General features: G+C 43.0%; 1 protein-coding gene across 5 annotated transcripts in view; it reads left to right on the top strand.

Annotated features, from left to right (window-relative positions):
* Window positions 1-14,031, top strand: part of ANO4 (anoctamin 4) — a 390,715-nt gene that overhangs the window by 363,638 nt on the left and 13,046 nt on the right. For all 5 annotated transcript variants that reach the window (XM_045292178.1, XM_045292181.1, XM_045292174.1 and 2 more), the window contains 3 exons: window positions 6,310-6,429; window positions 10,736-10,841; window positions 12,750-12,945. In XM_045292178.1, the coding sequence (XP_045148113.1) occupies window positions 6,310-6,429; window positions 10,736-10,841; window positions 12,750-12,941 (418 nt within the window). In that variant the 3' untranslated portion in view covers window positions 12,942-12,945. The remainder of the gene's footprint in view (window positions 1-6,309; window positions 6,430-10,735; window positions 10,842-12,749; window positions 12,946-14,031) is intronic.

The raw sequence follows: 14,031 nt of genomic DNA, 5'->3' as shown, positions 1-14,031 counted from the left end.
CTGTGCCTTTATTCTAGCCCACTCCTGGCTGGCGGGAGGCATGGTTGAAGGTATTGGTTGACCTCATTGGCTACGTTAACCCCACCTGGGTGATGTCGTGAGCCTGGGTCTAGTTTGGGGGTCCAGGTGTACCTCCCACCTGGCTCGGGGGCTTAAGTATGAGCACACACCGTTTGAGGTCTTCATAGGTGTCTAATGGTTGCCTGATGGTTCTCCAACCTCCTCTATGGGGGCTTTTGCAGGCATGGGAGGGACAACCCCCCTGTCCCTAAGCTAGCTACCTAACAAATCCATTGAAGTAGACAGCCTATTCCTTCGTAGTAGTCTGATTTTAGTCTGGAATCTGTGCTGAAATTTGCTCACTTTGGGTGACCCTGCTGGTGTATGAAATCCAGTGGCAAAGCCTCCAGCATCACAGCAGCATGAAAGGCACCAAAGTACGACCAGCTGATGGACAAGTGGTCAGGACCTTGTCTTGAAATTCAACTTCTGGTTCTGTGTTTTTCCTGAAATTGACTCTAATGGTCACTGGGCCATCACATCCCCTGAATTAAAGGATTGAAGATGAGGTAAAGAGTGGCTTTGAAAGAAGAATTCTCAAGGGTTTGGGGAGGGGGCGGGGAATGTGCTGATACCAAGGACTTAAGTATAAAGAAAATGTTTTGAGAATAATGATGGTAACAAATGTACAAATGTGCTTGACACATGGATGGCTGTATGGATGGATTGTGATAAGAGTTGTATGAGCCCCCAATAAAATGATTTTTTTAAAAATCTAGACAGGAAATTAGAGAGAAAACTAATTTTGCCAGTAGAAAATACATTTCACATTGAATAAAAGTAATTTTCAATTAAAAAAAGAAGAATTCTCACATGTCAATGAATGTGTTCTTATTGGCTGTCATTTGGAAGCCGTGTATATCCCAATCCAAACAATGCTACCCTGACCCGAGACTGTCTCTGAGCCTTCTGTTTTGCATACGCCTTCAGAGGCCATCAACCAACCTTCAAGACAATTGACTTCATTCCTTTATATTCATAGGTAACTCTTCCTTTGCCCCATCCCTTTTTTTTTGGTAGCTTTCCCTTCTCCCTGACCATCAGTGTGGCTTTCTCTTCCCTCTTTCTCACCTCAAGTTGGTAAGGAGAACAGTGTTGCTATACAGCACTCCTGACAGCAACCTGAGTCACAGACATGGCGTCTGCTGCTGGCTGTGACCTTCCTGCTCTAACAGTTGACACAAGGATGCAGTTGGCTACATTTTACTCATGCAAGTGCAGGACATCTCCAAATGGACAGCTTCAACTATTTGATGTTGGCAATAATAAAAGTCTGCCATAACCCGGGGGGAGGGGGGGCAACAAAGAGTAGTTGCCATCAAGTTGATTTGGGACTGCTGGCAACTTCATGTGCTAGAGAGCAGAACTTCTCCATAGGGTTTGCCTGTAATCTTTATGGAAACAGACCACTCAACCTTTCTTCCATGGAGCTGCTGGATGGGTTTGAATTGCCTCTATTAAACACATTCAAGATTGTCATTAGGAGCCCAGGTGACATAGGGGGTTAGAGTTGGGCTGCTAACCACAAGGACAGTCGTTCGAAACCGCCAGCCATTTCACAGGAGAAAGACAAGGCTTTCTACTCCAATAAAGAGTGCGTCTTGGACACCCATGGGAGAAGTTCTATCTTTAGGTTTTCAGTTGAGCACAAACTGTTTATGTCCCTCAGGGACATAAAGATATCCCCATAGTAAGAATTCATGAAATGAATTGATAGGCTATCCAGTATGATCAGCCTCTCTTCTCTCAGATGATGGAAATAATCTAGAAAAAAAGATTTAGAAAAAAAAATTTGCATAGCAGATAATTGTGTGACTGTATATGGAGCCCATGTTTAATGCTTGGTACCCAGAAGGGATAATCACGCATGGAAGGCATGTTTCCAACTTGCATATATGATTGACATTACTTAAAGGAGCTTAATAAATTTTTCAAACATGTTTATTCTTTTTTTAAAAAACATTTTATTGGGGGCTCGTACAACTCTTATCACAATCCATACATCCATCCATTGTGTCAAGCACATTTGTACATTTGTTGCCATCATCATTCTCAAACATTTGCTTTATGCTTGAGCCCTTGATATCAGCTCCTCATTTCTCCCCTCCCTCCCCGCTCCCCTCTCCCTCATGAACACTTGATAACTTATAAATTATTATTTTGTCATATCTTACACTTTCCGACGTCTCCCTTCACCCACTTTTCTGTTGTCCATCCCCCAGATAAGAGGTTATATGTAGATCCCTGTAATCGGTTCCCCCTTTCCACCCCACCCTCCCTCCAGACATGTTTACTCTTTACTAATTGTTTGGGAAGGGGAATGTCCCTTTGAGTGGTGTTTCATTTATATTTCGTTTATCTCAGTAGAGCTTTGTGAACAATAGCCATGCCGTCAAACCAAAGTCACTGCCATGGGGTCCGTGCCAGGGCCTAGCAGCCCTGTAGGACAGGAACTGCCCCTGAGGGTTACCAAAATGGTAGTTCTTTACGAGAGTAGAAAGCCCATCTTTCTCCTGCAGAGTAGGTGGTGGTTTCAAACTGCTGACCTTGGGGGTAGCAGCCCAACTTGTAACCTGGCATCCCACACCTCTAATGGACTGCATCAAAGGTAGTTTGTGACATAAGAATAAAGGAAGAGGAGTGAATTTTTATCTCAGTGCTGGCTCTGTTTTCTGAGCATCTTTACTTTTCGCATTGCTCAGCTCCTGGAAAGACACCATTACATTATTACCCTGTTAGATAATAGTCTATATTAGCAATAACTGACTCCTCATCTGTGACAGCTAATAATCACCAAGGCACCGATTTGTTTTTAAGTCGTTATTGACAATTCAAGGTTAGACCCAAAAAAAGAAAAGAAAGAGAAAAAAAAACCTACCATTGAGTCCATTCTAATTCATAGAGACCCAATGTCACTGTGGGCCGTAAACCTTTATGGGAGCAGATGGGCTGTCTTTGTCCATAGAGCTGCTGGTGGGGGTGAAACGCCCAGCCTTGCAATTAGCAGTCGGATGCTTACCCTACAATGCCACTAGGGCTCCTCGTTAAGGTTCAGAGAGGAAGGGGGTGCCATTTCACATTTGCCTTTCAAAAGGGATGGAGAAAACCTGCTGCCAGGTGGTTGGAGGTGTGTTACATACCCACCCTCCACTGGTCCCTTCATGAGTGACCTGACAAGTGAGTCCTTTGGGGCTTCATTGTTCAGGACCATGAGAAAATTGGGCTTTTTCCTGACTGAGAACACATATGCTCTCAGACTGTTCTAGTTTGGCATGCAGCAGCTCAGGATACTCAGAGTTCATTTAAGAAACCCAGACATGCTAATCAGGAAAATCTGAAAACCACGACTTAATCATTCAATCAATAATTATTTATTGACCTTCTGCTAGGTGCAAAAAATAACGGTGAATAATAATAACCATTCACATATATTAAGATCTTGCTCTACATTGAGGATGCTAAGTAGTACATGCTTTACATTCAGCATTTCATTGAATCCCCACATGTCACTAGGAGGTGGACAGTCTGGTCATTTAGAAAAGTTATGTAACTTGCCAAGATTAGGTGGCTAGAAAGTAGCTGAGATCCTGACCACATAGTCCAATCTCTTCATGTTACACTCTATATCCTCCAAATGTAGAATGAAAACCATGTGTTCGTGAAACATCATCTTCCTGGGGGGTCCTGGGCAATAGTTTCACTCTGGGTTCATTCTCAAGACCTTGATAGAATCCCTGCCTCTTTGGGTTTCTGTCCAATAAAATCAACTTAATTCAATATTTATTGGATTCTAGTACTGCAGGAGACTGTCCTAGCTCCTAGGACTCAAAAATACATAAAACATCCTTGCCCCTAAAGAACTACACTCCGAAGAGGACACACATGTATGTAGCCAACTCTAGTACAAGTGTGTGATAATTGTGAACTAAGTGTCATGGAACCAGAGAAAGAAGAGAGTGAGCCTAAGTCATTCTTGCTTGGTGGGGGTGAGAGAAGGAGTCCAAGAAGCCTTCTCAGAGGGTAGCGTTTGATGTACCATTGAAGGATGAGTCCAACTCCTATATGTTAAAGAGTGAAGACATTCCCAAGAGAGGCAAGAAACCAAAAGACATAGTCGGGACAACTTGTCTAGCGTGACTGGAACATGGGATATGAGTTGGGCAGGGGAGGACATTCACATGAATCATATTCGGTACATGATAAGATAGACACACACACCAAACCAGTTGCCATTGAGCCAACTCCCATGAATAGTGAACTTAAACATCTGACCTTTTGGTTAGCAACTGAATGTGTTAAACATTTTTACCACCCAGGGACTCACCGCTGACATCAGATAAATAATGGCTGAAAACAGAGATTATCAGAAAGAAGTTTGTCTGTTTTTAATTGACTTTTCAACTGTATGGATCATAAGGAACTGAGGGTAACAGTGTAAAGAATGGAAATCTGGGAATAATTGTCCTCACAAGGCAGTCCATGTTAACGCAATAGGGAAATCCTGCATGGTGTCAAATCAGGAACGGTGTGTGTTGGGCTGTATCCTTTCATGATCCTTATTCAGTCTCTATTCTGAGTAAAATATTTCTAAGACCCTGGACTATGTGGGGAAGAGCACAGCATTAGTGTTGAAGGAAGACCCACACCTGTGATATGAGAGTGTCCGAGTATCTTGCTTACTGAAAGCAAAGAGGCCCTGAAGCACTTGCTGATGAAGATCCAACGCCTCTGCCTTCGCTGTGGCTGCGATCGGCATGAAGAAGAATGCCCTCAGCGGCCGAGGCTCAGCATCCGGACCAAAGGCGAAAAGATTGACACTGTCAAGAATTCCATCTTATTTGGATCCACAGTCAAAACTCGTGGAAGCAGTTTACGTCTTTTCTTTGCTGATGTAGTTTTACATGTGTGCATTTTAAACGCTGTTTGGCCATAATTCTAGATGCACACTTCTAAGGCATGTACCTTACACGTGTGACTTCGGTGAACAGAATTTCGCATGTACACTCTATGTTTACTTCTGAACTCTCTGCTTGACACACTGCTTACATCTGTGCTTTCAAGTTACCGAAGTGAATAACAGTAAAAAACAAACCTAGGCCACCTCCAAAACAAGCAACCCCAAAACTCATGGAAGCAGCAGTAAAGAGACCAAATGACATATTTCATTAGGCACATATTATGCAAAAGACCTCTTTTAAATGTTTAAAAGCAAAGATGTCACTTTCAGGACGAAGGTGTGCCTGACCCAAGCCAAGGGATTTTGAATCAGCTCAGATGTGTACAAAAACTGGACCGTGAATAAGTCCAACCAAAGAAGAAGGGTGCCTCTTCGTTCTGGTGTCGTTGAATGTTGCCTAGGGTGTGGACTTCCAGAAGAATGAACAACTCTGTCTCAGCAGAAGAAGAGCCAGAGTGCCACTTAGAAAGGAGGATGGTAAGACTTTGTCTCGTGTTCATTGGACATGTGGTCAGGAGGGCCCAGTTTCTAGCGAAAGACATCATACGTGGTAAAAGAGAAGGTCAGCCAAAAAGGGAAACCCCCAAGGAGAGGGATCGACCCAGTGACTACAAGAATGGGCTCAAACATAGCAATGATTGTAAAGATGGCACAGGGCTGGGCAGTGTTTTGTTCTGTTGTACAGAGTGTCACTGAGTCACACACATACACACACACACACACACACACACACAATCATATAACCTTATCAGGAGCCCTGGTGGCATCCTGGTTCTACATTGGCCTGCTAACTGCAACGTTGGTCATTTGAAACCACCACTCCTCAGGGGAAAGAGGGGGCTTTCTCCTCCCCTAAAGGGTTACTGTCTCAGAAACCCACAGGGGTGGCTCAAGTCTACCCTGTAGGGTCTCTATGAGTTGCCATCAATTTATAATGTATATTCATCATAATGTGATCCAAAACCAGTGAGTTTGGTTTTGGATTACATTGTGATGAATATACATCATTAATAAAGGAAATAACGGCATACTTATAATTGTGTGCCCATGCACACCTCTTGCGCTGACGCACGCATTGGTTGCCATAGTCTGTATGATGAATCTCCACACAAAGAACTGAAACAAGTGAGTGCTCGGGGCTTTTCGATATATCCCCACTGGAGTCTGAGCATGACAGGCCATCTGGCCAGCTAAAAGTACATCTGCAGGGACTTTTAGGAAGCAGGGGGTTAGTTAGACTTGGATGCAGAGCAGGTGATCCATGTTTTAACTATAGAATTCTTCTCTTTTAGGTGCATGGTTGGCTACGTGAATGCCAGCTTGTCTGTGTTTCGAATTTCTGACTTTGAAAACCGATCTGAGCCTGAGTCTGATGGCAGCGAGTTCTCGGGGACTCCTCTCAAATACTGCAGGTGAAGGTGCCCTCAGAGCGTGGCTCTGCCTGAGCTGGGTTGGTTGTTCCTTGGGGACGTTTTACCAGTTTGCTGCTGCCCACTGAGTGGGTCTTAAGCAACCGTTTGCTACAAATGAATATAAATGAAAATTATGCAGGAAATGTTTAACCTCTCCTGTGCCCAGGCTTCCACCCAAGCCAATTAAAACGGAATCTGCCAGGTTGTGACCCACACATCAATATGCTTAAAAGCTCCCAGATGGAGTCCAAGCTGAGAATAGCTGGCTTAAGAGGAAAACTGAAAATAGATGTAGTGAAGGCTTAGATCCTTGCTCCAGCAACTCAGAGACAAGTAGTCCAGGTAGTTTGAGTGACATCTGGTGAGGGCGCTTCTCTGTTCTCCCTTGTGCATAGTCGATGACGTCATATTTCCAAATTCACAAGCAAAGGAGCTCAACCTGTTTCAGGTTTGACCCCAGCAGCTGGCACAGCGCACGCCTGCATCCTCTCTCTCTCTCTCAGGCTCTAAGAGAAAACTAAACTCTGCCTTTTGCTGTCTGTCTGAATAACAATAAGTGAAAGACTTTGGTGGGCACCTCCGACAGTGTCGTCCCCATTCTTTCAGTTAGGAATCCGATCAGCCGTCACCCTTCATCCCTGTGACGGGTGCTAAGACCATCAAGGTCTCACCGAGGCTACTTGAATTCAACTGGCGTCTTTTCTCATAATTTGATATTGCGAGCATATTTCGGATTTCTTACCACAACATTCTATACACTCTCTGTAATAGCGCATGAGGAGAGTTGGCCGTAGACCCCTGTTGTTTTTAGGTGCCCCTGAGTTGGTTCTGACTCATAGCGACCCTGTGTCTAACAGAACAAAACCCTACCTGGTCCTGTGCTGCCCTTACAATTGTGCTTATGTTCCAGCCCATTGTTTCAGCCAGTGGGTCAATCCATCTCCTTGAGGGTCTTCTTTTTCGCAGCACCTCTACTTCACCAAGCACGATGACCAGTGCAGGGCCTGGTCTCTCTTGACGATATGTCCAAAGTAGACGAGACAAAGTTTCATCACTCTGGCTTCTAAGACACTAAGACCTAAAGAGGTTCTGTTGACTCTACAAGCCATGTGTATGGAGAACATACACATCAGTGCTCTCTGGCCATGGATATGGGCAGTTCCCTGAGAACAAAAGAGCAGGCAAGAAGCCAGGTGGCCCCTACTTCTATGCAATGATAGCAGAGAGCTACATCTAAAACACAGGTATACAGAGAAGTAAACATCAAAAAGACAGAAAAAGACTATTGCAGAAGATTAAAACAACATAATTTACATGACTGTCCCACTGGAGAGAGGACAAGTAAGCAAGCTGCAGTGTCCACTAGAGAATGTAGTCATCGTCATCTTCAAAACATTTTCTTTCTACTTGAGCCTTTGATATCATCAGCTCCTCTTCCTCCCCACCCCCACCATGTACCCTTGGTAAATTGTAAATTATTATTATTTCATATCTTATACCATCCACTGTCTCCCTTCACCCACATTTCTGTTGTTTGTCCTCCTGGGGGAGGGGGCATTAATACGTTGATCATTGTGATTTGTTCCCCCTATTTCCCCCGACCTTCCCCCTACCCTCATGGTATTGTTGCTACTCCAATTACTGTTCCTGGGGGCAGGGGGCTTATCTGTCCTGGATTCTGTGTGTCAAGAGCTCTTATCTGTACCAGTGGACATGCTCCAGTCTAGTCAGATTAGTAGAGTAGATCTGGAGTCATGATGGGGGTGGGGAGCATTAAAGAACTGGAGAAATGTTATGTGTTTCATCAGTGCTATCCTGCACTCTGGCTGACTCATCCCTTCCTTGTGATCCTTCTGTGAAGGGATGTCCAGTTGTCTGCAGATGAGTTTTGGGTCTCCACTCTGACTCCCCTTGTTTGAATCTATATGATTACTTGTTTGGGGTCTTCTGATGCCTGATACCTGATCCCATCAACACCTCATGATCACACAGGCTGGTTGCACTGCTGAATAATTTTAATGAATTGATTGATATTAAGCATGTTCTCTACCAGAGTATAGTTATATTATAAATCAACAGCCCAGAAGATGAATATAAAAACATTATATGTTTAAGAGTTTAAAAATACACCCCTAAACTAGTAATTCAGAAAGGAAACAGCAATTAGTAAATAATCAGAAATAACTGACAATTTTGAAAACAACTTATGTAAGGCAGGTCTTAGAGGAAAACTATACAGTCCCAAAATATTTTTTGCAAGTAAGCATCTGGCTCTAGACATTAGGGTACACAGCAAGAGAAACCTAAGGCGAGTAAGAGGGTGTCTGTAACTGCAGGGGGAATAGCAGATGTCGAGGAAAAGAGGCAGCAGTGAGAATCAGATAAGAGGCTGAATGATCAGCAAAGGCAAAGGAGGCTGTATTAGTCTAGGTACTTTGGAGAAACAAATCCACAGCGACTCATGTATGAGAGTTTTATGTAAAGAAAAGGTGCATCACGAAAACATCCCAACCCAATGCTGCCCAAGCCCACAAGTCCAACATTAACCCATTAACCCAACACCAGTCCACAAAGTCCTTCACCTCACAAAACAGAGGCAATGATGCCGACTGCAGGAGGAAAGCTGTCAGTGAACGAACAAGCATCTCAGCACTAGCAGCGGTCTCCACACGGCTGCTCCAGCACCCAGGGCTGCATCGGGATAGATCCATGCGGCTTCTCCTTGGGGATGTCTTGTAGGAAGTCAATCTTGCAAGCTGATGCAGGGAACTGCTAAGGCAGCTGCACCCGGTGCAACCATCACAAAACAAGAGACCAGAGAACTAGAAAGGCGATGCTTCACCACCCATTTATCCCTCTGCCTTTCAACCAGCCCCACATGTGATTATCGGCCAGGCTGGCACAATTAACTAACTCAGAGGCTATCTGAAAACACTTAAGAAGGACAAATTTGGGGTGAGAATAACTCAGCAAATGAAAGGAAGACACACATGACAGCATTTTATTAAGAAGTCCTTCAAAAAAAAGTATCACCACATAATTATAGACCTTAAAAGATTGTAGCATTAGATACATAACATTATGCTTATAACGTCTGTGGAAAACATAAACCTCAAGACTAAGAAGTAAGCGGGAATTGAGGATGGTTCAGTAGCCATTGGAGACATGAAGTCAGCAGTGAAAGCAGTCTCCCTCCATAGGAAATCCCAAGCCTCCAGACCCCAATAGTCAACAACCAAGTCATGTGAGCAACAACACATTTTAGAGAAACACTCATGGGCATTGTTATAAAATTACTAAGTATGATGTATGTAAACGTCAGTACTGCAATATATAAAAGCATAAGATACTGGGATCAAGTTGGTTAAGCCTAAAAATACAAGGGCAGAATTGGTTACGTGTTAAAATATCAGCAAGCAAAAAGGAAGCTACCATCATTCCCATTGAAGAAAACGTCAAAAGACACAAACAAGCATTTCAGTGAAGAGGAAATGTATGTAACAGATACGGCTTCATGCTCAACCTCATTTGTAATCTAAAGGAAGGGAGGCCACAAGGGGATATATGTTGATCTGCATTTGGTCCACAGCAATTCAGAAGGGTTTGCAATCCTAGGGATGGGAAGGAGTGTAAATCGTTCACATCGCTAGTCAGAATAATGCCAACATCACTTAAGAAAGACTTTCGCATTTTCTCAGATGGGTGATTCTTTGGCCGCCCTGTGCCCTAGCAGTTACTTACGTTTGTATCCTAGAGAAATGCATGCATGCAGTTAGTAGGAAACACACAAGAATGTTCACACATCATTGTTCATGATAGCAGAGCAAAGTGGAACAACCTAACTGGCCATCAAGAAGAGAATGTTTAAATTAATAAATTGTATCCATGCCATATTCTATCATTGGGGAAAATTTTTTAAATGCTGTGGAGTTGATTCCAACTCTTTAGACAACCTTATGTAACCTAGTAATGCTACCCCATATGTTCCCAAGGCAAATAAATCTTTATGGAAGCAGGTGGCCACATTTTTCTCCCTTAGAGCAGCTAGTGGGTTTGAACTGCCGACCTTTCAGTTAGCAGCCAAGCCCTTGAACCATTGCACCATCTGGGCTCCCTTTTTTCAGTCTGTTATAGAGAAGTGAAAACAAATCAGCTACATACAACAGCATGGATGGCTCTTAGTGGCCTGATTGTTAACTACATAAGCAAACTTCAGAAGAATGTATATAGTCCAATGCGAATGGCAGAGATAAGGGAATCAGAAATATGAGCGTTTGGAATGTCATTTTCTCCTGTTTATTTGTAGATACCGGGACTACCGGGACCCTCCTCATTCCCTGGTGCCCTATGGCTACACACTGCAGTTCTGGCACGTCCTAGCAGCTCGACTGGCGTTTATCATTGTGTTTGAGGTCAGTTTTCTCAACTTGGCCCTTTATTTCCTTTGACATAATAAAGTAACTAAGAGAAATTAATAAATATGAGAGAATGGACACTTTCAGTGTGATGATCTGCTTCAAGAAATCATATAATAATAATAATAGAGAGATGCTTTTTTTATCATTCTTCTCTTCTCCATCAGTGACACACTTAAGTATTTTAAGAATTATTTAAAACTTCCTCATTGATTGTTCATGGGAAAGTGGTACAGATAGCTAAGCACTTGGCTGCTTGCTGAAAGATCGACGCCTTGGAAGACAGGCCTGGTGAGCTGCTTCCCAAAGGTCGCAGTCACAGCCACCCTGTGGAGTAGTCCGACTGTCACTCAGGGTGTCTTCATGAGTTGAACTGACTCAGTTGCAACCAATGTAATGCCCTAGGGCCATGGTTCTCAAACTTTAGGAAAAGTGCACCCACCTTGTTTGCCATTTGGTTTTCACAAGAACCGCCACAGATGAGCCTCATGCAGATGTTCCAGATCCTTGTTTGGAAATTGGTCAGATCTGGTTGTGTGTTCTCATGGCACTCATTATATTCAAGCACACAATAACATCATCCTTTCATCTTTCAAGGATTTGCTATTTAAAATAGCTTACACTTCTCTAACTCCAGTCAGCAATGGAAATCTCATCTCAAATGGAAATTTCATTTCTTTTCACATATATCAAAGCTAAGGTTACCCCTTACCTTGAATTAGAAGGTCCCAGTGCCTCTTAAGACTTCTTCATTGTTGCTTTTTCTTTCACACAAAGAAGTAAAGATAAACCAATATCCTCTTCACAATAAATTAGAGGACCTTCATGTTCCTCAGTCCCATCTTTAATGAAAAGATTTTAACCCACCATTCTCTTAATTTTTTTCCAAAAATGTTTTAAGTATTTGCATTAAGCTACTATTTGAATTTTCAAGTAACTTTATATTCCTGATCATATTATCATCAGATTATTTTTAAATGCTAGAAATTCTTTTTACCTGGAAGATCAGACCTAATTCACCAAGTTTTGGATAAAATTAAGACTGCCCAAAAGTATCATTTGTGCGTAATTTAGCTTTACTTAGTAATTTGGGGTTGTAGGGGCCTAAAATTGTCTTTCGGTATCTTCTTGGTCATCAGCAGAAGTGATAGCTATTGGTCCCAGCTACTAGGACTTAAGATGCAGAAGTGTGGCAATTAGCGTAAAACAAAATAGGCATTGTTTTTCTAAGATTTATCACTTCCCTGGGCCCTTTGTCAATTTTTTACAATAAAAATTTATACAATATTTGGCAACCTAAAAAGCATATTTCAACGTGTTATAATTTCCGCAATAATGCTCATCTTTTAGAAGAGGGAATGGAGGATCAGAGAAGCTGTGTGACTTGACCTCAAGTGAGCAGATGTTAAGAACAGACCCTACTAAGCAGGGATTCAAACCGGGCTTTCTGGTTTCCCTGTAGGCTCTCCTCTAAACTCTTTGACCATTCTTTTTTTCCTGAATCCTCTCTAACTGGTGCTGTCAGAGCAATATCAGTCCTCACCTACACTGATGTTCTTTCATTATTACATGCACCCCCCCTTTAGTTTCCTCCCAACTTCTAGGTACCCCAGACTCAAACCCATTCCCATTGAGTTGATTCAGACACATAATTACCCGGTATAGGGCTTCTCACGCTGAAAATCTATGTAGGAGCTTCCATGGAACAGCTAGTGGATTTGAACAGTCAACCTTGAGGTTAACAGTTCAATGCTTACCTGAGAGTGCCATCTGGACTCCTTTGCAGATACTCCAGTGGCTCCAAATCCTTGGAGTGGGAGAAATACCTGAGCTGACTCCCAAGTCTCTTTAAGCAAAGGATGGACAATAGACCTGATTCTGTTGTGTTCTCCTCTATGTTTGTAGCACCTCGTGTTCTGTATAAAGCACCTCATTTCATATCTGATCCCAGACCTCCCAAAAGATCTAAGGGATCGAATGAGAAGAGAGAAGTACTTGATTCAGGAGATGATGTATGAAGCCGAGCTGGAGCGACTGCAGAAGGAACGAAAAGAAAGGAAGAAAAATGGGAAAGCACACCACAATGAGTGGCCATGACCAGGTAGGGGAGAGATGTACTCCTTGTCTGGAACCACTGCAAGCATGGGAGGGGACACCTTCAACTCCTTGCAAGAAGAGTGACATTGTTTCACTGCTAAGGGTCAAATTAAACTTCTTCAAAGTGTTGGAAGCCAGCCTGGTTCTTCCTTTATTATTTGCAAATTTAACTTGATCAGCCCTATCCACACATTTGCTGTAACTCTTCTCTGCCTTCATGAGTAAGCCAGACTCTGAGCTAGCAGTCAGAACCTCCACAAATTAGCCCAGATGTTCCCTGAAATAAACCTTTCTCTTTCTCCTACTCCAATCAGAATGTTCTTTTTAACACCCCAGGGTAACATACCCCTTCTTTCTGGTTGACATCACCCTTTCCAATTCCCCAAGATGTCCTTCCCTCAGTCACCCACTCATGTTTGCTCCCATGAGGGTACCACAGACTGCTCAGGCCATGTAGACTTGCTCCTTCTAAATATCTCTGACTAATACTTCCAGCAGCCTATATATTAACTCTCTTAGCCTGGGTCTTCTAGAGAAGCAAAACCCGTGGGGAGCGGGAGCCGGCAGAGAAAGATATATTCCCCCAAATAAACCGGAATTGCTCCGAGTGGACTGGAGCTTTCATAGTAGCATTTTTCCTTGTAGGTGAGCATTGAGCAACTCGGTCTGAGTTAGTGCACCCAGTGGCATCACCTGGGAAGTTTCTCTCTGGTCACAGTGAATTTGTTCATAAAAGCAGTTTCGCTCAGACTTCGTTTTTTATGATGGCCGATTTAAGAGAACTACATGTACCTGTGAGATTTTGTTTCCTGCTCGGGAAAAATGTCGCCAAGACTGTCGTGATGTTGAACACAGCTTAGGACAGCGCTATGGGAAAAACTCAAGTGTCCAAGTGGTTTTCCCATTTCAAAAAAGGTGAAATGTTAATTGATAACAAACCTCCTTCTGGATGTCCATCAACTTCCCAAATGGGTGAAAATGTCATAGTGCATTTGGAGTTCATTCCACCAGGTCAGACTGTTAGTAAAGCTTTCTATTTAGAGGCTCTGAAAAGAATGTGTAACAGTGTGCAACAAAAAAGGCCTGGTTT

Source organism: Echinops telfairi, unplaced genomic scaffold (assembly GCF_000313985.2).
Source record: "Echinops telfairi isolate 266 unplaced genomic scaffold, ASM31398v2 ScPeMD7_2;HRSCAF=8, whole genome shotgun sequence".
NCBI classification, from domain to species: Eukaryota; Metazoa; Chordata; class Mammalia; order Afrosoricida; family Tenrecidae; genus Echinops; species Echinops telfairi.
The sequence above is the reverse complement of the archived record's forward strand: the minus strand, read 5'-3'. Positions and strand labels throughout refer to the sequence as shown.